General features: G+C 48.2%; 1 protein-coding gene across 6 annotated transcripts in view; it reads left to right on the top strand.

Moving 5' to 3' along the window:
• The first annotated feature begins 1,456 nt into the window (after positions 1-1,456).
• The window catches only part of nek1 (NIMA-related kinase 1), a 220,172-nt gene continuing 196,639 nt past the window's right edge, over positions 1,457-24,989 (top strand). For all 6 annotated transcript variants that reach the window (XM_085976042.1, XM_085975980.1, XM_085975769.1 and 3 more), the window contains exons 1-4: positions 1,457-1,526; positions 4,728-4,876; positions 8,396-8,492; positions 17,930-18,027. In XM_085976042.1, coding sequence (XP_085832168.1) covers positions 4,760-4,876; positions 8,396-8,492; positions 17,930-18,027 — 312 coding nt within the window. In that variant the 5' untranslated portion in view covers positions 1,457-1,526; positions 4,728-4,759. The remainder of the gene's footprint in view (positions 1,527-4,727; positions 4,877-8,395; positions 8,493-17,929; positions 18,028-24,989) is intronic.

Here is a 24,989-nt window from a genome sequence, read left to right as displayed (position 1 = left end):
ATGGAGACTCCTTATGTGACCCTCAGGAATGGTTGTTTGTTAAGAAATTCATACTGAAATCTTAAGGGAGGAGGGATATAGTAATCTGGGATGTTATGATTAAGGTTATCCACCAGGTGGTGCTGTAGCCAATGCTGCTGCTAAGGTCAGAGGTTTGCTTCCTGTTAAGATCAGAGGTTTGCTTCCTGTCAAGGTCAGCAAAGGTGCAATGCCTGGATGCAAGCCTGCCTGGTTGTTTCGCAGTCGTTTAATAAAGTACTCTTATTAATCCTAATACCTCGCCTCTTCGAGTCCTTGTCTCACTACATGGATTTATCACAGATAAATACTTGAAGGTGAAGAAATTGTAGGGATGTGGGGAAAGAGAAGGGAGTGGGACTAACTGGATTGCTCTTTGGCGCAGACTCGATGGGCCGAATGGCCTCCTTCTGTGCTATCCTATTCTATGATTCTATGAATTAAATCTAACAACAACTTGTATTTATATAGCGCCTATAACGTAGTAAAACGGTGACACCAAGCCACATAAGGAGAGATTAGGGCAGATGACCAAAAGCTTGATCAAAGAGGTAGGTTTTAAGGAGTGTCTTAACAGAGGAAAGCAAGGTAGTGAGGCGGAGAGGTTTAGGCAGGGAATTCCCGGGATTAGGGCCTAGGCAACAGAAGGCATGGTCACCAATGGTTGAGCGATTATAATCTGGGATGCTCAAGAGGGCAGAAGGGAACACAGATATCTCGGGGGGGGAGGGGGGGCGGTGCGGGTTGTGGGGCTGGAGGAGATTACAGAGATAGGGAGGGGCGTGGCCATGCAGGGATTTGAAAACAAGGATGAGAATTTTGAAATCGCGGCGTTGCTTAACCGGGAGCCAATGTAGGTCAGCAAGCACAGGGGGTGATGGGTGAACGAGACTTGGATGCGAGTCAGGACGCGGGCAGCCGAGTTTTGGGATGACCTCAAGTTTACGTCGGGTAGAACGTGGGAGGCCAGCCAGGAGGGCGTTGGAATAGTCAAGTCCAGAGGTAACAAAGGCCGAGGCAGGGGGGCGGGAGACGGAGACAATGGGCGATGTTACGGAGGTTGGAAATGGGCGATGCCGAGTGATGCCGCGGCTATGTGGGTGGGAAGCACATTTCGGGGTCAGATAGGACGCCAAGGTTGCCAACAGTGCAACAATAGAGGGGGGCAACAGCTAATAAACCAAATCAGAAACAAACAAAAAAGGTAAACTTAACAAACTAAAATAATAATACTGCAGCCAGTGTGCTGTGCAATGCAGTGCAGTGAGCAGGATCCTCCATGTTGGCCCTGGGCCCGCGCCCGTTACTAGCGGCGGTTACCAGGGAGAGAGGCACAACCAAACTCGCTGACAGGGTGGGTGGGCGGGAGCTGATTGACGGGCCCGCTGGCCAATCGCGACGCGGCTTCGGCGCGCCCCGGCCAATCGGAGGCCGCATCCGCTAGCAGGTTGGGTTGCGGTGGGTGAGCTTGCTGAGAGAGTTGAATTCTCATTAGCAGCAGTTGAATGGTGAGTGAATGTGTGTGATGATGGGGGAGAAGGTTTTCGCTGGTTGAGGCTGCTTGACAGCCCCTCAATTTGTTGTCAGTTGCTTTTACAGCCTTTTTTAATTTTTAAAAAATATTTAGCAAAACCCAGTGCTTTGGCTTGTTGCATTTGGTGATGCTGACAGATAGGCCGCACCTAGCAGCAGGGCACAGAAACAAACCATCACCATAGCTCGTATGTATCAATGTGTGTGTGTTATTTATTAATGCCTGTGCTTTGGGAGCTGATTTCAGCCGTTTGCATGCAATGTATTCGATCCTGCACCAATTGTCTTTTGTGCATTTAATGCAATTTATATGTCACAAGATATTTTGGTTGAAATAGCTTTAAAAAAAAATTGCTTTCTACAAGGCAGGGAATGTGGTAGGAGAAAGTCTCTTGGCAATACTTTATTGGGAGAGTGTATATATTTTTTTGGTTCGTGTCGAATTAAAAAGAATAGCAATCATCGTGGCTCCAAGAGCCTCCACAATCGAGCATATACAGGGCTTATTCCTTTATTCATACACTTGTTCATAGTTGAGGTGGGTGAGTCTCTTTATAGACTAAGATTAAACAAAGAACTGAAAGAATAAGATGTATCAGAAAAGCTGAAAAAAAACTTGTTTCATTATCCCAGGGTGTTTATTTGTATTAATGGTAATTGTATATCCCTTGAATGTGCTTGTTAAGAGTTGGAATTGACCAGAATACATGGAATCTTAGAATAGTATAGTGTAGAAGGAGGCCATTCGCCCCACCGAGTCTGCGCTGGCTCTTCCGAAGAGCTATCCAGTTAGTCCCACTCCCCCGCTCTTTCCCCATATCTCTGCAATTTTTTCTCCTTCCAGTATTTATCCAATTAATTCCCTTTTGAAGGCTGCTATTGAATCTGTATCCACCACCCTATCAGGCAGTGCATTCCAAATCCTAACCACTCGTTGTGTAAAAAAAAAGTTTTTCCTCATGTTGCCTCTGGTTCTCTTGCCAATCAGCTTAAATCTGTGCCTTTACAGCCATTGGAAACAGTTTCTCTTTATTTACTATTATCTAAATCCTTCATGATTTGAAACACCTCTCCTCAGCCTTCTCTGCTCTAAAGAGAACAATCCCAGCTTCTCCAGTCTATCCACATAACTGTAATCCCTCATCCCTGGAACCATTCTAGTAAATCTCTTCTGTACTCTCCAAACCCTTCATGTCCTTCCTAAAGTTTGGTGCCCAAAATTGGACACAACACTCCAGCTGGGGCTGAACTAGTGTTTTATTTAGGTTTAGCATAACTTCCTGGCTTTTGTACTCTCTGCCTCTATTTATAAAGCCCAGGATCCTGTATGCTTTATTAGCTGCTTTGTTAACATGAAAAAGCACACGCAGACAAACTTTGTTCAGTGTTATTAAGTAAGACTGCTTTAATTTGTGTTTGCTAGCTGGTGTGCATTTATTAAGGGTGGAATTAAAAAAAAACTTACAAGGAAATGAGTACATAGCGTCCTTTTATATATTTGAAAATGATTAACAGAATAATGTAGAACATGGATTTTCAAATCCACAAGGTCATCTGATTTCTGTCTGGCTACAGGCATACTGCAGGCTGCAATTGCATATTTTGAGAATTTTTAAAATTTTCTACAATGTTGACTTAGTATGCATCAACATAAATAACCCACTATGAACAGTTTCTGCACAGAGTATTGTATTCCTTTGGGTTGATGATACTGTCTTTTGGAAGGTAATACGGTGTGTCACTATTTTCTGAGGGCCCCCAGGAATGTCTCCGTATTTGCACGGGGGAGGGGGGTCTTTGCACAGAAAAGTGTGACATGCACTGGTGGAAAAGTATGGCGAAACACAGAAGATAGGAGCAGGAGCAGGCCATTCGGCCCCTTGAGCCTGCTCCGCCATTTAATGAGATCATGGCTGATCATCCAAGTTCAGTACCCTGTCCCTACCTTCTCCCCATATCCCTTGATCCCCTTAGCCTTAAGAAATATATCTAACTCCTTGAATATATTTAATTAATGAATTGGCCTCAACTGCCTTCTGTGGTAGAGAATTCCACAGGTTCACCACTCTCTGGGTGAAGAAATTCCTCCTCATCTCTGTCCTAAATGGCTTACCCCTTATCCTTAGACTGTGACCCCTGGTTCTGGACTCCCCCGACCATCGGGAACAGCCTTCCTGCATCTAGTCTGTCTAGGTACTTGATGAATTCTGAACTGATTTCAAACTTTCAAGTTCAAACTGTTTTTTTTGTCTTTTAATACTCCTATGAAGCGCCTTGGGACGTTTTGCTACGTTCAAGGTGCTATATGAATACAAGTTGTTTTATGTACACATCAGATGACAGGCATCATATTGCTGTGAGAAATGTAGGGATAGTGCTTGCCACTGTACAGCTGCAGATAGCCTCGTGGCAGAGCTTTTTAAATATGCATTATACTTTGTAGTCGGGACAGGTAATTAGCTCATTTTCAGATTGTAGTCGTCAGTTACCATATTTATTCATGTCCCTTGTGAGGATCAAGCTTCACTTCGAAGACGATACCAATTGGACCACTTCATTTTGGAATGAGATTTAATAATGTGTGTTTTGTCTTGTCAGTTCGCTGTTTGATTGCTAGATCGGAGACATAATCTTGGGTAGGAGAGGATCTCACTTTGCATCCGGTCACAAGGGATATTTACTGTTTTGTCAGCTTGCGTTACCATCTTGGTGGAAATCACAGAGGGGGCCTTTGCCCATCTGCCTGTCCTCTCGGCTGCAGGAATGGTCCTATTATTAATGCTTTTCTGGAGAGGAGAAATTAGATTAAATGGAGTAAATGTTGATGTAAAACAATTACGATGTGAACAGATGCTTCTTGTAGTAAAGACATAGATGCTCAGCTTTAGGTTGAGATTTAAATGTTGAGTTCTGGATCATTTTGGTAGTGAAGTGCATTTTCTGTCAGGTGAACATCAACAAGAAGGTTTCTCCCCCCTCCCCTCCTTGCCCCCCCCCCCCCATAAAGGTGTGGTATGGTGATTTTACTGTATCTTGGGGATTGTGCATCAGGAGTGAGCTGTGGATCGATTTTTAACTTGGCGACACATTTACTTAGCGCAGCAGCCTTAATTTTTCTGATTCAGTTATGTTTGCGAATGGATTGCTGGGGAATGTTTTGCGTTTTGTTTACACAGCGTGAGCATGAGGATCTTTTACATCGAGCACTATGGATAAATACATCAAGGTGAACAAAATTGGAGAAGGATCGTTTGGAAAAGCTATTCTCGTGAACTCAAAAGAAGATGGCAGACAGTATGTTATCAAAGAAATCAGCATCTCCAGGGTGAGTAAATCTTAATGTGGTCTGGATTATTACCTGAGCCACGAGCGAATTTGGCCAGGACAATTAAAATTAGAGAGTTAAATGCGTGGCTCAAAGACTGGTGTGGGAGAAATGGGTTTTGCTTCCTGGGACACTGGCACCAGTACTGGGGCAGGAGGGAGCTGTTCCGTTGGGACGGGCTTCACTTGGCCAGTGCTGGGGCTAGAGTCCTGGCGGATCATATAACTAGGGCTGTAGAGAGGGCTTTAAACTAACTAGTGGGGGGGAGGTTCCTAGAGAGCAAATAATAAAAATGACAACAGAGAAGGTCATAGACTTAGGTAGCAGTGGGGAAATTAAAAACCAGAGCGTGTCAGGAAGGGGCAGAAGGTATGGAGTAAAAGGTAAAGTAATAAAAAGGGCAAAAGCAGGAACTAAGTGTCACAAAACATATTTGAAAGTTCTCTATCTGAATGCACGTAGCATTCGTAACAAAATAGATGAGTTAATGGCACAAATAACTACATATGGGTATGATCTTGTGGCCATTACAGAAACATGGCTGCAGGGTGACAATGCCTGGGAATTAAACATACCAGGTTATTTAACGATCAGGAAGGACAGGCAGGAAGGAAGGGGAGGTGGGGTGGCTATGTTAATAAAGGAAGGAATCACTGTAATACAGAGAAATGATATTGGGTCAAGAGATCAGGATAATGAAACAGTTTGGGTGGAGGTAAGGAATAATAAGGGGGAAAAAACACTAGTGGGTGTAGTCTATAGGCCTCCGAACAGTTGCAACTCTGTTGGACGGAGTATCAATCAGGAAATAGTTGAGGCTTGTAACAAGGGAACATCTATAATTATGGGGGATTTTAACTATCATATTAATTGGACAAATCAAATTGGGCAGGGCTGCCTTGAGGATGAGTTCATTGAGTGTATTAGGGATGGGTTTCTTGAGCAGTATGTTACTGAACCGACCAGGGGGCAAGCAACCTTAGATCTGGTCCTGTGTAACGAGACAGGATTAATTAAAAATGTCCTAGTAAAGGATCCCCTTGGAATGAGTGACCATAACATGGTTGAATTCCATATTCAATTAGAGGGTGAGAAGGTTGGATCTCAAACAAGCGTGCTAAGCTTGAATAAAGGAGACTATGAAGGTATGAGAGCGGAATTGAGTAGAGTGGATTGGGAAAATAGATTAAAGGGTAAGACGATACATGATCAGTGGTGCACATTTAAGGAGTTATTTTACAACTTCCAAAAAAAAAATATTCCACTGAGAAGAAAAGGGTGTAAAAGAAAAGACAGCCATCCGTGGCTAAGTAAAGAAATTAAGGATAGTATTCGACTAAAAACAAGGGCATATAAGGTAGCCAAATCTAGTGGGAGGATAGAGGATTGGGAAAACTTTAAAAGACAGCAAAAAATAACAAAAAGATTGATTAAGAAAGGGAAGATAGATTATGAAAGTAAATTAGCAAAAAATATAAAAACAGATAGTAAGAGTTTTTATCATTATATAAAAAGAAAAAGGGTGGCTAAAGTAAATGTTGGTCCCTTAGAGGATGAGACTGGGAAATTAATGGTGGGAAATATGGAGATGGCAAAAGCACTGAATGAATATTTTGTATCAGTCTTTACAGCAGAGGACACTAAGAATATCCCAACACTGGACAAACGGGGCTATAGGGGGGGAGGAGCTAAACACGATCAAAATCACTAAGGAAGTGGTACTCGGTAAAATAATGGGACTCAAGGCGGATAAATCACCTGGACCTGATGGCTTACATCCTAGGGTCTTGAGGGAAGTGACGGTAGGGATTGTGGATGCATTGGTAATAATTTTCCAAAACTCCCTGGACTCAGCAAAGGTCCCGGCAGACTGGAAAACTGCTAATGTAACACCCTTATTTAAAAATAATAGCCTAACATCTGTGGTAGGTAAAATTTTGGAGTCCATTATTAAGGAGACAGTAACAGGACATTTGGATAATCATAATTTAATAGGCCAAAGTCAGCATGGTTTTGTGAAGGGGAAGTCATGTTTGACAAATTTGCTGGAGTTCTTTGAGGAAGTAACATATAGGGTGGATAAAGGGGAACCAGTGGACGTAGTGTATTTAGACTTCCAAAAGGCATTTGACAAGGTGCCACACAAAAGATTATTGCTTAAGATAAAAAATCACGGGATTGGGGGTAATATTCTGGCATGGATAGAGGATTGGCTATCTAACAGAAGGCAGAGAGTTGGGATAAATGGTTCATTCTCAGACTGGCAATCAGTAACTAGTGGTGTTCCGCAGGGGGCAGTGCTGGGTCCCCAACTCTTTACAATCTATATTAACGATTTGGAGGAGGGGACCGAGTGTAACATATCAAAGTTTGCAGATGATACTAAGATGGGAGGGAAAGTAGTGAGTGAGGAGGACATAAAAAACCTGCAAGGGGACATCGACAGGCTAAGTAGGTGGGCAGAGATTTGGCAGATGGAATACAATACTGGAAAGTGTGAGGCTATGCACTTTGGCAGGAAAAATCGTAGAGCAAGTTATTATCTTAATGGCAAGAAACTGGAAAGTACTGAAGTACAAAGGGATCTGGGGGTCCTGGTGCACGAAACTCAAAAGGTTAGTATGCAGGTGCAGCAAGTGATTAAGAAGGCCAATGGAATGTTGGCTTTCATTGCTAGGGGGATAGAATATAAAAATAGGGAGGTATTGCTTCAGTTGTACAAGGTATTGGTGAGACCGCACCTGGAATACTGCATACAGTTTTGGTGTCCATACTTAAGAAAAGACATACTTGCTCTCGAGTCAGTACAAAGAAGGTTCACTCGGTTAATCCCGGGGATGAGGGGATGGACATATGAGGAGAGGTTGAGTAGATTGGGACTCTACTCATTGGCGTTCAGAAGAATGAGAGGCGATCTTATTGAAACATATAAGATTGTGAAGGGGTTGGATCGGGTGGATGCGGGGAGGATGTTCCCGATGATGGGTGAAACTAGAACTAGGGGGCATAGTCTTAGAATAAGGGGCTGCTCTTTCAAAACTGAGATGAGGAGGAACTACTTCACTCAGAGGGTGGTAGGTCCATGGAATATGCTGCCCCAAAAAGCTGTAGAAGCTACATCATTACATAAATTTAAAACAGAAATAGACAGTTTCCTAGAAGTAAAGGGAATTAAGGGTTACGGGGAGCGGGCAGGAATTTGGACATGAGTCTAGGTTCGGATCGGACATGGCCCTGTGGGGAGCGGAGCGGGCCCAGGGGCCGTGTAGCCTGATCCTGCTCCTATTTCGTCTGTCTAATTCTGTTAGATTCAGGAGATGGTTCTGTGATAGTAGATTGGCGGTTAGGATCAGATCAGCCATGATCTTATTGAATGGCGGAGCAGGCTCGAGGGGCCGATTGGCCTACTCCTGCTCCTATTTCTTATGTTCGTATGTCTCCAGATGTAACTGAAGTAAGACGTGCCAGAATGATACTTCTTCAAAGACTTTTCCTGTTTCCTTTTTGTTTTGCTCTAAGATGTCTAATAAGGAGAGGGAAGAATCGAGGAGAGAAGTTGCTGTGTTGGGAAATATGAAACATCCAAACATTGTACAGTACAAGGAATCATTTGAAGGTGAGAAGTAAGCTTAAGCACATTGGGTGAACCTAAGGCTGAATTATGGACTCAGGACTGTGTGTGCGTTTTGGGTGGGAGGTGGGGGAGAGAGAGTGTGGAAGGATCGTGAGTCTGTATTTCAGATCCAGATTTCTGTACTGTAACTTCAAGTATTGGGAGCTGTGTACTTGCTCCAACTTGGAATTGTTGAAACAATAGGGGTAATTCTCCAGTGAGGAAGACTCTCGCTGTAGGACAACCTGATGCTGCTGATGGATGTTCAAAATGGGAAGCTGTTCTCTTTCATTGCGTTAACTTAACTGGACCAGCCACACAAATACTGTGGCAACAAGAGCAGGTCATCCACCACCTTAAACATTCACTCCCTCCACCACCGGCGCACCGTGGCTGCAGTGTGTACCATCTACAAGATGAACTGCAGCAACTCGCCAAGGCTTCTTCGGCAACACCTCCCAAACCCGCGACCTCTTACACCTAGAAGGACAAGGGCAGCAGGCACATGGGAACACCACCACCTCCAAGTTCCCCTCCACATCACACACCATCCTGACTTAGAAGTATATCGGCCGATCCTTCATCGTCACTGGGTCAAAATCCTGGAACTCCCTCCCTAACAGCACTGTGGGAGCACCTTCACCACAGGGACTGCAGCGGTTCAAGAAGACAGCTCACCACCACCTTCTCAAAGGCAATTAGGAACGGGCAATAAATGCTGGTCTTGCCAGCGACGCCCACATCCCACAAACGAATAAAAAAAAATTCTTACTTTGAGGAGCACAGAAAGTGAAATACTGTATATGTTAAAATAATAGCATATTAAGCAGCAGTTTTATCGAAGCATCATAGAAATTTACGGCTCAGAAGCCCATCGTGTCTGTGTCGGCCAGAAAAGAGCTCTCCGGCCTAATCCCACTTTCCAGCTCTTGGTCTGTAGCCCTGCAGGTTACAGCACTTCAAGTGCATATCCAAGTACTTTTTAAATGCGATGAGGGTTCCTGCCTCTACCGCCCTTTCAGGCAGTGAGTCCCAGACCCCCTCCACCCTCTGGGTGAAAAAAGTTCCCCTCAATTCCCCTCCAATCCTTCCACCAATTACTTTAAATCTATGCCTCCTGGTTATTGACCTCTCTGCTAAGGGAAATAGGTCCTTCCCATTCAATCTACCTGGGCCCCTCATAATTTTATACCGCTGAATTAAATCTCCCCTCGGCCTCCTCTGTTCCAAAGGACAAGTTTGTAGTTACAATAAAATCATGTACGTGTCACATCTGTATATAAATGACAGCCCTATTTTTATGATGCCCTTTTTCAGTTAAATAAAATTATTTGTGACACTTGCATGAAATAGACACCCAACCTGCGTGAAGGCTTGGCTTTTACACCAGGTCCCAGAGTGCTGCAAAATTCTGATGCTTGTGGCGTAATTGTGTCTGCATTTTGATTGGTGAATGTTTCCCATGCTGAAGAAAATCAGGCCAATAGACACTATACTTGATTAAATATACATTTGCTTTTGAAGTTGAAGGTATGGAGCATGTTGAATTTTGCTTTATGCTCCAGAGGCCCATTATGTGTGGGAATGGGCAGCACTGAATGCTAATTTCAGGCACCAATAAATGGAACAATGTAGTCCTTTTGCTCTGTTCTGAAAATGTGGATGCTGATTGGGATGGGGAATTACTTCTTCCTGCCTTAACTTTTAAAGCATCTCTTTCCCGATTTGGACAGCTTTGCTTGATAATACCATTGTGGGAGCAGCATCACCCCAAGGGCTGCAGCAGTTCAAGGAGAGAAGGCCCACCGCCACCTTATAGAAACATAGAACAATAGGAGCAGGAGCAGGCCATTTGGCCCTTCGAGCCTGCTCCGCCATTCAATGTAATCATGGCTGATCCTCTATCTCAATACCATACTCCCGCTCTCTCCCCATACCCCTTGATGCCATTTATGTCTAGAAATCGATCTACCTGTATCTCCTTCTTCCATATATTCAGTGACTTGGTCTCCACAGCCTCTGTGGTGGAGAATTCCACAGGTTCACCACCCTCTGAGTGAAGAAATTTCTCCTCATATCAGTCCTAAATGTCCTACCCTGTATCCTGAGACTGTGACCCCTCGTTCTAGACCCCCCAGGCAGGGGAATCATCCTCCCTGCATCCAGTCTGTCGAGCCCTGTCAGAATTTTATACGTTTCAATGAGATCCCCCCCCTCATTCTTCTAAACTCAGAGCAACTAAGCATGGGCATTTAATGTGGCCTTGCCAGCATTGCCCACATCCCCAGAACAAATACAACAAAAAAGAGCGTCGCTCGTGGTTCTATGGACATGGCTGCATAGCTGTAGTGTATGTACTTTGCAGAAGGAACTATATTCTGCAGCCCCTGTATACTGCAGTACCAGTAGTGACCATCCCTGTATATAAGCCTGTGTAGTAACATTTGCATAGTAGTTCCAGGTTGCCTCCATTCAGTAAAGACCTGTTATAACCAACTCCTGCAGTCCGTGTCTCAATTATACACGGACATAATACTGGCGACGAGCAGATACGAACTTACCTACAGTCTGCACCACCTCATGGGGATCCATCCCTGAAGCGAAGTTATCAGAGGTCGAGGCCAGAAGGAAGAAAGAAACAGAAGAAATGGGCGTCGACCGTGGGCATCCGCCTCTGAGTCAGCGGAGTTGAAGATTTGCAGGAGATGCTGTCGAGAGCGGGGCTTGGTTATCATGTCGATGGTGCTTCAGCTAATCGGGCTGGTGGCAGGTAGTACACTGATCCTTCCTGGGCTGCGGCGGTCTAGAGCTCGAGCGGGTGGCTTTGCAACGGGGCCGAGCAGCGTTGTCGGGAAGAGGAGAGAGAGAGGGTGGAGCACCTAGGGCGCGGCCGGTGCTACGAAGCCGGGCAGCGTACAGACCCGAGAAGAGGGAGGCAAGTGTCCCGCAGGGTTGTTCCGACGACGGGGAAATAATAAAAATTAAACGCGCAGAAAGCCTTGAGGAGCTGCAGTTGCCACGGGAACCGCGGAGAGCGGCGTTGGCAGCAGCGCAGGGGGAAGTGCGCGAAGACCATAGGGCGTCGCCATCAAGGCATAAAACGCCAGCAACAGCGCTAGCAACAGCGGAGAAGACAGAAAGCGCAGGAGGCGCCATCTTAATCCAGCGGGGAAGAAGGCAAAGCGCGGGAGGCGCCATTTTGTTAAATCGGGGAAGAAGGCAAAGCGCGGGAGGCGCCATCTTAGATTTCCAAGATGCCGAAGACTGGCAATATCACTGCCTTCGATAATGCAATAGAAGACTGGACCACGTATGTGGAAAGAGTCGAGGTATATTGCGAGGCAAACGAAGTAGCCGATGAGAAAAAGGCATCGGTACTGCTAAACATAATGGGCGCAAGAACGTACGGCCTATTGCGGGACCTGATTACTCCAACCAAACCGAAGGCGAAGAGTTTTAACGAAATTGTTGCTATCCAACAGGAACACCTAAATCCTACATAGCAGAAAGATTTAAATTCCACGGGAGAAATCAGCATAAAGATGAGAGCAATGCTGATTACCTTACGGAACTACGCAAGCTATCAAAGCACTGCCAGTTCGGAGCAGGACTGGCAGATACCTTACGGGACAAATTTGTCTGTGGACTCCTGAGTGAAGGAACCCAGAAGAGGTTACTCTCAGAAAGAGCTGACGCTAGATAAGACTTTCAGCGTGGCAGTATCGTACGAAGCAGCAGCAAGGGGAGCTGCGGAAATACAGCAAAAGCCACAGGAATACGGCACCCACGAAATGACACGGGGATTTGCAAAATGTTATCGCTGCGGCAGAACAACCCATGACCAGAAGGACTGCTGGTCCAAGGACAAAATATGCAGGCAATGCAGAAAGATGGGACACATTGCACAAGTTTGCAGGTCTGGGAAGAAGACCAACGACAACAAAAAGGCTACTAAGGAACCGTACAGGAAAGTACAAAAGATGACGGACAGTAGTTCCGAAGACCAGATGAGCGATAGTGAATCCGGGAACAAGAGACTAAGCTGTCTCAAACTTCAACGTAATCGCAAAAGAGGATCACCGAACCATTTGGGTCACCCTCACGATAGCAGGGTCCCAAGTCAAAATGGAATTGGATACAGGATCAGCTCTAACCGTCATGAATCGACGAGACTACGAGCGGCTATTCTCACACATACCCTTGAAAGAGACATCCATTGTCTTGAAGACGTATACGGGGCAAAAAGTATACCCCAGAGGAAAAATAAGGGTGCCTGTCGAATACAACGGCAAGGAAATACAGAAATTGTATCTGTACATACTGCAAGATGGTGGACCACCGTTATTGGGACGTGAATGGATCAGAAAGATAAGTTTAGACTGGCACTCCATTCAGGCACTGACGGTGGCTGGTAAAAAGGATGACGACGTCACTCCTGGGCGATTGTCAACAATCTTAGCTAACGCCAAAGAGGTATTTCAACAAGAACTGGGAACTCTTAAAGGCGTAACCGCCTCGATCAAAATAGAAGAGAATGCAATTCCCAAGTTTTTCAAAGCAAGACCGGTACCATATGCAATTCGCCCAGCTGTCGAGGCAGAGCTGGAGAATCTGGAGAATGCAGGTGTGTTATCTAAGGTAGACTGGAGCGAGTGGGCAACACCCATCGTTCCTGTCGTGAAGAAAACGTTAAACAATAAGTCTGAGGAGCCAAGGAAGGTTCGCATCTGTGGGGACTTCAAGATGACGGTGAACCCAGTCCTTCACACAGTACAATATCCTCTTCCAAGGATAGAAGATATCTTCGCCTCACTATCTGGAGGGAAGTGTTTTACAAAAATTGACCTAGCACAAGCATATTTGCAGATGGAGGTTGAAGAATCTTCTAGGAAGTATCTCACGATAAACACTCACAAAGGTCTTTACCAGTATCATCGACTGGTATTCGGAGTAGCATCAGCTCCGGCGATATGGCAAAGAGCGATGGAACAAGTCCTGCAAGGGATTCCGGGGACTCGGTGTTATGACATCCTAGTGACAGGTGAAGATGACAGTGAACACCTTGCCAACCTAGAGCAGGTGCTCACTAGACTACGTGAACATGGGCTACGGGCCAATCGCCCCAAGTGCGAGTTTTTGAAGAAACAGATATCGTATTGTGGCCATGTGATTGATGAAGAGGGGTTGCATAAGTCCCCTGACAAAATTGAAGCGGTAGTTAAGGCTCCAGCGCCTGAAAATGTGTCGCAACTGAGGTCATTCCTCGGATTGGTGAATTGCTACCATAAGTTTTTGCCGAATTTGTCCACAATTCTGCACCCACTGAACGCCCTACTACAAACGGGCGTAGCATGGAAATGGAGCGATGAATGTAAACGGGCCTTTCAGAAGAGTAAGGACCTAATCACTTCAAGAGAAGTATTGGCTCACTACAACCCATCACTACCGATAAGACTGGCGTGTGATGCGTCTTCCTACGGCATTGGGGCGGTACTGTCACATAAATTCCTTGATGGTTCAGAGAGGCCGATAGCTTTTGCGTCACGCTTGTTAACTTCAGCCGAGCGTAACTACGCCCAGATTGACAGAGGCCCTCAGCCTGGTGTGGGGGGTGAAGAAGTTCAATCAGTACCTGCACGGTCAGAAATTTACTCTACTTACTGATCATCAACCTCTTGTCTCCATTTTCAACCCTCAGAAGGGCGTACCGATAATGACAGCACAACGGCTACGGAGGCGGTCCCTTTTCCTAGGGGCACACCAATATGACATCGAGTACAAAGGAACTAAACAGCATGGGAATGCTGATGGATTGTCGCGCCTACCGTTGCCGACGGTGGAAGAAGAACTTGCAGTGGATCCAGTGGAGATATTCCACTCGACCATAGTCGAATGTCTCCCTGTGATGAATGCAGACATAGAAAAGGAAACACGAAATGACCCGACACACTCCTGGGTCTATGATTTAACGGTGAAGGGGTGGCCAGCACATGGCGAACCATTGCTGCCAGCATTCTCGCCGAGAAGAGAACAGCTGTCAGTGTGCAGAGGAACCTTGATGTGTGGATCCAGAGTAGTAATTCCACCCAAATTGAAGGATAGAGTGCTCAATTAACTTCATGAGGGTCATCTGGGAGGGGTAAAAATGAAGAACTTAGCCAGAGCGTTTGTGTGGTGGCCGGGAATCGATAGAGAAATCGAAGAGATGACCAAGAGCTGTACAGGATGCCAGAAGGTCCAAAACGCCCCACCACAAGCCCCTCTACATCCATGGGAGTGGCCCTCATCTCCATGGCAAAGGGTGCACATTGATTTTGCTGGTCCCTTTATGGACTCGATGTTTTTAATTGCGGTGGATGCACATTCAAAGTGGCCAGAGGTAATAAAAATGTCCTCAACCACCACAGAAAAAACGATCACAGTCTTACGAACCATATTCGCCAGGAATGGGCTGCCACAGTTTGTGTCTGAAGAGTTCCGGAGGTTCTTAAAGAACAATGGTGTTAAGCATTGCACATCCGCCCCATATCATCCAGCCACTAATGGATTGGCTGAGAGGTTCGTTCAAACATTCAAGAAGGCTATCAAGGCAATGTGTAATGAAGACATACCCCTACAACACAAGGTGGATAACTTCTTGTTTGCCTACCGGAATGCGACACATGCGGTTACCAACCAAACTCCAGCCATGATGTTCTTCAATCGAAGACTACGATGCCGCTTGGATTTGGTTAAGCCAAACATCAGAAGAGATGTGGAGAACAGGCAGTTTCAGAATATGAATGAAAGGTCAACCAGTTTTGGCCCGGGACTACCGCACAGAGAAATGGCAGCCAGGAACGATCTGCACACGGCAAGGACCTCTAATGTATACCGTGGACGTTGGAGAGAGCATTGTAAGACGCCATGCTGACCAGATTCTAGAGTCACTGGAAAACGTCAAATCTACACCACGATCCTATACACCTGGTAATGAAACCGAAGTACCAATTGCATCTACCTCAGAATCGGTGATATTGGAAGCAGACAAACCAAACAGCGACATTGATCCCGACTCAACTTTGCCAGAAGAACCTGATACCCCAAAGAGGCGTTATCCAGACAGAATCAGGAAGCCTCCTCAAAGACTGAACTTATAATTGCTTAACTTCAACTAATGTATCTAGCAACTGCAATTGTAAATATGTTATTTCATTGTTAATCGAATGTTGTGTACTGTTTAGCTAAAAGGGGAGGAATTGTAGTGTATGTACTTTGCAGAAGGAACTATATTCTGCAGCCCCTGTATACTGCAGTACCAGTAGCGACCACCCCTGTATATAAGCCTGTGTAGTAACATTTGCATAGTAGTTCCAGGTTGCCTCCATTCGGTAAAGACCTGTTATAACCAACTCCTGCAGTCCGTGTCTCAATTATACACGGACATAATAATAGCAAACTTTTTTCGGTGTGTGTGTGTATAAGTCGTCATTAAAGGTCGTCATTAGTTATAGTATATTCGTGCAGGTTAAAATCAGGAAGTAGAGTAGCCTAGATTAAATAAGAAAAAAAAGAAAGACTTGTATTTCTATCACGCCTTTCACAACCACCGGCCGTCCCAAAGCGCTTTACAGCCAATGAAGTACTTTTTGAAGTGTAGTCACTGTTGTAATGTGGGAAATGCGGCACAGTAAACTCCCACAAACAGCAATGTGATAATGAGCAGATAATTTGTTTCCAGTGATGTTGATTGAGAGATCAATCAAGATGGTGGCCGTGACGGTCCGGTGCTGAGATCGCTCTCCCTGTTTCGGGCGGCCAGCTCTCGCCGCTCGCTCCCGCAACCGGAGCGAGGTGCTCGGCGAGTCGGGCAGAGGCAGCGCAGCGCGGTGAGCAGCAGCAGCAGCCAAGCTGACCCGCTGGAGCACATCGGCCGGCAGCTCCTCGGTGGGAAGGAATTCCGACTGGGAGGAGGGGAGCCGAGCATGGCGGCCAGAGGCCGACCCGTGAAGAGAGAGAAGTAGGCCCCGGGCCGTGGAGCCGGCGACGGTGAAGAGGAGGCCGCATTGGAGCATTCACATCCCGACGATGTGTTCAGCGAGTCGGGCAGACGAGCGCAGCAGCAGACTCACGACACGCTGCAGCACGTCGGCTGGCAGCTCCATTTCAGGTAACTCGCAGTCCGGATGGGAGGAGGGGAGCCGGGCATGGTGGCCAGAGCGGGAGAAGCAGGCCACCACACGTGGAGCCGGCGACGGTGAGCAGGCGGCCGCGGTGAAGAGGAGGACGGAGCGGCTGAGGGACATCGTGCTCCCACTGCCACGGGAAGCCATTGTATTGACTCTGAACGCGGCGCTGTATGTATAGCTGACGCGTCCCTACGGGGAACAAGCATTCCATTGTACTTGTTACATATGGCAAATAAATCTAATCTGAATCTAAATCTAATCTGAATCTGGATAAGTATCGGCCAGGATACCGGGGAGAACTCCCCTGCTCTTCTTCGAAATAGTGCCATGGGATCGTTTATGTCCACCTGCGAGAGCCTCAGTTTAACCGAAAGATAGTATGATTTCTTGCCATTGCTCGTGGGCTTTTTTATGATACAGTAAAGCAAATATTGGCCCAGAAGTTCAGGTCTCCACGGGTGAGTACGCACGGCGTACTCACCCGTAGGCCTGATGGAAGTGCCGGTTTCCTGCAGGCACTGCGCATGCGCGGGAAACCGGCACTTCCGTTCCTCTGAACGAAGAGGTTCAGAGGTCGAACGCGTGCACGGGGGAGGCTGCGCGTGCGCATCAAACTTGCGTTTTTTTTACAGGTTTCTCCGGGAACGTCAGCCTGCAGAAGTTAGAAATGTAAAAAGCAGGCGTAAGGCCTGCTTTTTACAAGGTAAGTGGTGAATTAATTAAAATTAAAACATTTTTTCCACAGGTTTATTATTTTTAGTACTTTAAAGCAAGGTAAGTTTATTTTTAGCCCCATTAGAATATAAAATTATTTTTTTCAAAAATTTAAATTATTGTTTAAAATAGTTATTTCATGTAATTTATAGTTTATTTAAAAAATGTGATTAAAAAAAAAATGTATTTGAATGTTTAGTGCTATTTTGGGGCCGTAGTATTTATAAGTCTTGACAGCACTTCCTGTCAGACTTACGAATGGAGCATTCCCTGCTCCGATTGGCTCCCCACAGCCCACATGATCCCAGGGGACGCATCGAACTAACTGCGCCCCGGGATACGCAAGCACTGCGCGCCGGCAGCTGGACCAGGCCCCGGATCGGAATTCCACGGGGACCTACAGCTCAACGGCCGGCGCGCAAGATAAGTGCAGATCGGGGGCTTGCACCCGCGGGAAGCCCCCGACCCGAATTTCTGGGCCATTGTAAATCAATGTCTTAAGTATTGGCTCATTTAAAATTTAAGTCTTGATAAGTTGCATATGTATTTATTTAACAGAAAGCGGCTGCCTTTACATAGTCATGGATTACTGTGAAGGTGGAGATCTTTTCAAACGAATTAATGCGCAGAAAGGAATCTTATTCCACGAGGACCAGGTAAAAACTATAAGTTTTTCAAATAATATTTAGTTGTGTTGCTGGGCAGTTTAGCTGGGCAGCACGGTGGCATAGTGGTTAGCACTGTTGCCTCACAGCGCCAGGGACCCGGGTTCGAATCCGGCCTCGGGTGACTGTCTGTGTGGAGTTTGCACATTCTCCCCGTGTTTGCGTGGGTTTCCTCCGGGTGCTCCGGTTTCCTCCCACAGTCCAAAGATGTGCGGGTTAGGTTGATTGGCTATGGTAAATTGACCCTTAGTGTTAGGGGGATTAAATACGTGGGGTTACGGGGATAGGGTAGGATATGTGTTGGTGTAGGGGTTACGGGGATCGGGTGGGATATGAGTCGGTGCAGGCTCGATGGGCCGAAATGGCCTCTATCTGCACTGTGGGGTTTCTGTGATCTGTGTTGACATGGCAATTGTGAAATGCTTCTTAATCCAACTGTGCTGTTGCGAAGCTGTTCTGAGGCTGTCTTTTCATCTGTGCGTCACTGTTTTCACGAGGCATACTTAGCCTATTGCTCCCAATACATTTTAAGAAGAAAACTACACTTCAGCTAATAGGTTTAAATGTTCTGCAATAATCTTATTCATCATCTCAATTTGCACCACTGCTATAGCCTCTCTAGTGACAGACATGGATCCACCAGTACCTCACCCTAGTGTTTTGTACTCTGTCCTCTCCAGACTCGACCCACGTTTGGCAGGAGAAAAAATATATATAATTGTAGTGCTGGTGTTTCTTACAGTTGAAGTGGAGATAGTATGAAAGTTCCACATTCCCATCATAATGCTTGGGCGAAATTCTAGTAATAACACTGCTAAACCAGCAGTAATTTGTTACACTACGTCCAGATGGTAACAAAGCTTCATAATTGGCTTCTTCTCGTTTGTGCACTTCCTTTCAGAAATGTTGATTTTCACATTCGTTTTTCTATACTACGATTACTCCCAGCTGACTTTGCCTTAAAAGCCATCTTCAATCCTTTACCTTCAAATGTAAAAGGATCAGATCTGGATTTGTGACTTCCTCTGATGACTCCCAAATGAAATGGCGGTAGAAAAGACAGCAGCGGAGGTGGAGACTTGAAAACTAATAATGGACTGCAAGTTAACAATAGGAATACCAAATGAGAAGAAATATTGCTCTTTAGTTGCCATAATGAGCAAACCTAATAGATAGTAGGCTGTCTTCCATCAGAATAGATCTATTCACCGAGTACAGGACAGTACTGGAATCATAAAGACATTAGTCTGGGTTCCCCACTGAAGATGACACAGACTAGGTGAAATATGTGTTCCCGCACACCCCTCCCTCCACCCCATCCCTGCGATTAGATAACAAAGGGTCATGTTCAATCCATGTGTAGGGTTTGAATCCCAAGGCTGTTTGGCTCGTAACTTGGCAGAAAGAGCAGTGGAGGGGACTAATTCGATAGCTCTTTCAAAGTGCTAGCACGGTCATGATGGATCGAATGGCCTCCTTCTGTGGTATGATTCTATGAAAGCTGTCATGTGATGAGTCTAACTAGACTGCTATTAAACATTTTGGCTGGTTGCCATGAGAAGTCCCTTGTGTGAATTTGTTTATTTTAGTTTCTTGTCTACCTTCTCTCTCTCTCTCTCTCTCTCCCCCTCTCAAAGGTGTTGACTTTTTGTTGGGATTCCGTTCCCTGAGCATCAGGTGGCTTCTGGTATCTTGCACAAATAGCCATTATTTAAGCATGAGCCTTGACGGTCAATGTCGACCGGCTAATCCAACACTGGGGGCATCAGCAACGAGCCAGATCGTGTCCTCTTCCAATGCAAGTGCACTTCCAGCAGGGATCCCTGGATAGTGATAAGGAGCTGGAATCTGGGCAGCTGTCCGCCTATAGCCCCAGGGTACTGAGGCCAATTATAGTGCCTCAGTCGTCTATAATTCTGACCTTGGTGCGTTATCTTCCTTGATCTCTCAGCAGCATTCAACGTGGCTCACTACAATCCTCTCCTCTGCTGTCCAGCCCAATGGGACGATCCGTTGTTCCACTGCTATCGATTTGAATACAACGAGATCATCTCCGGCAATGGCTTCCGTCACCTTCAACTTCTCACCAGGATCTGACTGGAGCCCTCTTCTCATCGACATGATGCCCCTTCATGACATCACCTGCAGACATAGGGTTAACTTCCCCATCTATGCTCATGGCACCCTCGACCCCATCACTTCAACCTAACTTTTGGTCACCCTTTCCTAATCTCTCCTTTCCAGACCTACCTCTGTTGTCCATATGCCTACCTGCGAAGCACTTGTGTTCAAAGCACAATATAAATGGAAGTTGTTGCCTTTGCTGCTACCTCTGCTCAGCACAGACTGACAATCGAATCTGGGTCCTTATGGTTTTATGGCTCCGCTGTGCACTAGATAAACTGTCTGAGCTACCAGGGGGAATGTCAACATGGTGAGTCTGCTGATTCTGAAGCTAAAAACATGGGCCTAGAAATTCAGTTTTGCCAGTTTTGGGGCGCTAACGTTAGCGCCCGCCCGACTTTAGCGCCCGCCCCAAAGTTGCGCCCCCTTTGCCGAAATTCAGTTGCTTCGCCCTAAGAGGTTGCTGGAGCGCTAAAAGAGGCGCTACACGACTATCTTTAGGCGCTAAGCCGGCGGTGCAGAGGGATAGCGCCGAGGCGGGGCGCAGCGCGGGTGCGGACATTTTTTGATTGACAGCAGACCCCGTGGCGCCGGCCAGCTCTTAAAGGGGGAAGGGACGATTTGGTCTGCTGCCACGCCCTGCACACTGCAGCTTTCAAACTAGGCCTCAACACTGCTGCTGAGCCCAAGGAGCCATGGCAACGCATGAGAAGGCCCGTGAGCGTGCCCTGCGCTTCTCAGAGCGTGATCTGGATATCATGCTGACCGCATTGGAGAAGAGGCGCAGGATCTTGTTCCCAGACACTGGCAGGAATCCCACCCACCGCGTCTACACCAAAGCCTGGAGGGAGATCGCCACCAGGGTGTCGTCCTACGGCGATGCCCCCAGGGACAAGGTGCAATGTCGGAAGAAATACAATGACCTGACCAGGATTGTCAGGGTGAGTACCCTTTCCACTCTCCTCCTCATTCTTGCATGTACACCTGACATGATGGGCAAAGGGACCTGAAAGGCCTAATGGGCAGCCCTCAGCCAGCAGCTTTGGGACAGTCATGAGCATCAATTGCACATTCTGCACTTTACACACTGGCCAAGCTATTCCACCATGAGAGGCAGTGCACACTAGATCAGGGCTACACTCTGGCCAAGCTATTCCACCATGGGAGGCAGTGCACACTACGTCACGGCTACACACCGTACTTAGAGCCCGTCCTTTCTCTTGCAGGCTAAACTTGCAAATAATCGCAAGTGCCGCGACATCACCGGGGGAGGCCGCGCCAAGTTCCAGACGCTCACTCCCCTGGAGGAGCGCGTGAGTGGCCTCATGGGAGGCTACGTGATTGTGCCCAGAGCGTGCGGAGAAGCCGACCCTCCGCTGCCCGGCAATGGTAAGGACCTCGCCTTTTGGCCCTCTCTCGTCGCACTTGCGCATCCGAGCTACCTCCTTTGCCACTGTGCCACCAATGCGCTGAATGCCACCAGTCATGACTCCCTCGCTGACGCCCTCTCCTCACTCTGAAGCTACTCTTGTGCCTTCCTGCTTTCAGCTGGTGACGAAGAGCTCCCTGAAGCTGCCAGTGCCAGCCCCTCCGAACAGGAGGAGGAGGAGGAAGAGCAACCCGGACCATCAGGGGAGGACTCTGGTCCTGCAGCAGAGGGCGAAGTGTTGGACACGTCTTCCCTGGACGAGAGCCTGGAGCAACTTTCGGAGGGGAGTGCAGCTGCTGGGACCAGTGGCGTCCAGCCACCCAGGAGGGCTGCGGGTGGGCCGCGGCCTTCCCCCAAGGGGGGAAGGATCGGAGGGGAGTGCAGTTGCTGCGGACATTCGGCGCCAGCAACGTGCCAAGGGTCGCCTAGCTCGGACCCCTGCTCCCCAGCGGGAGAGTCCCGCCTCCAGTCCGGCCACCTTCACCTCGGAGGAGGTGCGCCAGCTGGACCAAATGGCCGAGGATTCGGACCGCCGCCACACAGAGCTCATGCAGGTGGTGGGACGGATGCCTGAGGCCATCGAGTCGCTGGCGACCAGTGTGCGGGAGTTTGGGGCATCAAATGCCGAGAGTGGCCGGATGATGATGGAGGTAGTGGAACGGATGCCTCCGGCGATGGAGTCGCTGGCTGATGCCGTCAAGTCAGTGGCGGATGTGATGTGGGCGCAGACCAGGGCAACAGGGGCACTCACTGCTGCCACACGCGCTGCCTCAGCCAGGCATCGCCAGGACACCCGCTGCGCTGCAGCAGCACAGCGATCCGCCCTTCGGCTGATTGGTGCGGATCGTGCAGTGCGTGCCCGGGCGAGTGCCAGCGTGCGACATCACCAGCCAGCGCCTCCAATACGCCAGCTTGCCCACATTGCGCCATCCGTCGCCGCCACTCCCCCAGTGGAGCGTCAACGGCAAGCGGCTGGAGCTGATGGTGGGCATGCACGTGCGCCAATCAACAGCCGGCCCCTCGAGGCCCAAAGCCCGTGTAGGCCGCCCCCCAAGGCCATCTGGCGGAAGGACATCTGACCCTCGGGCGCCTTCCCCCAGCCTCGCAGCAGCCACTGGGCAGAGCTTGCGGAGGAGCAGCAGGCCGGGCAGGGGCGCCAAAAGGCTGGACAAGGTCTCGCCCTCGCGGGCCACTAAGTAGAGGGTGTGGCCAGCTTTCATTTTATATGGCGGTGGACATCTTTATTTTGCCCATGGTTGTTTTGTTTATGGGTATGTTTTTTGCGTTGAGGCCTGGTTTGTTCAAATGTGGAGTTACTCCTCCCCAGGTTGTGGGAGTGAGTCGTTTGTTGCACTTTTTGTGGGGGCCGTTGATTGTTTTTGGGATTCATGTGGGAAGGGGTTTCATTTTTGTCAAATATAAATTTATCTTTATTCAGACAGTGTCCATGGTTGTTCTTGTTAGTCTTTGTTGCCTTCGCCGGCTGAGGGCTTGCGGAGCGGCTGCATTCATCTTGCTTCATGGCCACAAGGCATTCCCTGACAGGGGGCTTAGAAGTTACGTTCAATAAGCTGGCGACGGACGGCCCTTGGACCTTGTCGCTCCCTCCTGGGAACGTACTCCTCCTCCGCCTCCTCCTCCTCCTGCTCCTCCTCCTGAGGTGGTGGTCCAACGTCAGGTGGCAGTGCCTGAATCCTGCGGAGAGCCAGGTTGTGTAGCATGCAGCAAACTACGACAAATTGGGAGACCCGGTGCGGCGAATACTGCAGAGATCCGCCGGAACGATCAAGGCAGCGGAACTGCTGCTTGAGGACCCCAATAGTTTGCTCGATGATGTTTCTGCTCCTTTGATGGCTCTCGTTGTATGCCTCTTCAGCAGCGGTCCTGGGCGCGCGGAGCGGGGTCATGAGCCAGGTACACAAAGGATAGCCTTTGTCCCCGAGTAGCCATCCTCTTGGGGGAGGCTGTGCCTCAAACATGTCATGCACAGTACGCTGCCGCAGGATAAAGGCATCGTGGCAGCTGCCTGGAAAGCAGGCATTGACAGCCAGGATGCGCTGCTTGTGGTCACACACCAGCTGCACATTGAGAGAATGGTAGCCCTTCCGGTTGCGATACTGCTCGCCATGCTCCAGAGGTGCCCGCAAAGCCACATGCGTACAGTCAATGGCGCCCTGCACCAAGGGGAAGGCCGCGAGTCTAACAAATCCCACTGCACGCTGATGCTGGCTCTCCAGGGCCATGGGGAAGGAGATGAATTGGCGTCTCCTTCTGAAAAGGGCATCGGTCACCTGGCGGATGCAGCGATGCACGCCGAACTGGGATATGTTAGCTATGTCCCCAACAGCGGATTGGAAGGAGCCGGTGGCATAGAAGTTCAATGCCACCGTCACCTTCACTTCCACCGACAGAGACGTCCTGCACCTGAGCTTTGGACGCAGATCTCTGCGAAGCAGGTGGCAGATCTCTGCAACCACCTCCTTTCGGAATCTCAGCCTTCTTACACATCGCGCGCCACTCATGGTGAGGTAGGAGCGCTGCTGGCGGTATACCCTGACTGGGTAAGGCCTATGTTGCCGACGCCTGTTGCCCCCTCTGCCTCTAGCCAGGGCTGCCCCTCTGACCCCGCGTCTGCGAGCCCTACGCACATGGCGCTGAAACTCCGCGTTGGCACCCCATGCAACCCCCATCAAATGCTGGCAAACAGTCAAATTTCCAACAGGGCACTTGCAGCGCTTTGGCCTGAGTCCAAAAATACCTGAGCTATTGCTGCACGAAACCAGTTAGCTCTCCTCCTCCTTGTTGTGTGTCCAGAAATCCGTTGCACAAGAGTGTTTGCTGCAAAATGGCTGCCCTTTATACTGCAGGGTACGTGCCCTTTAATTTGCGCTCCCCGGGGCCCGCGCCGGCTGTGTTGCGTTCCATTTTACAAACGCTCTGGCCGCCAGCCGCACAATGGGGCGGTCCGACTGAAGTTTGGAATCGGGGCGCGCAAAGGGCGTTGCACGAGGATGTGACGTCATTTTCTGCGCGCGCAGCCGGGCGGGCGCTAAACTTTGCGCCGGCGCTAAGGGTCAACTTAATTTGGGGCGAGGCGCAAACTGCGCTGCGCCCGGGCGCTACACGCATAGCGCCCGAAATTCACTTCTCTTGAGGCGCTAACTGCTGGCGCAACCAACTGAATTTCTAGGCCATTGTCTCTTCCCTGCTGGAAGAGACTCTGGAGCAATATCTGGGGGGGGAAAAAAATATTCTGTAACCATTCCAGATCACTTTTTGGGGCGGGGTGGGCGATTAGTGAAGTTTCAGAAAGCGGGTGGGGACTAAACTTGGGGATCCTCCAGACTGTAATCTGGTCAAATTTAAACACAAATTGTTTGTTCTGGAGGACCCTAGTAAA

This window comes from Somniosus microcephalus, chromosome 1 (assembly GCF_052327205.1).
Source record: "Somniosus microcephalus isolate GS21.2 chromosome 1, FLI_Smic_1.0, whole genome shotgun sequence".
Taxonomy (NCBI): domain Eukaryota; kingdom Metazoa; phylum Chordata; class Chondrichthyes; order Squaliformes; family Somniosidae; genus Somniosus; species Somniosus microcephalus.
This window is presented reverse-complemented; position numbering and strand designations above follow the sequence as displayed.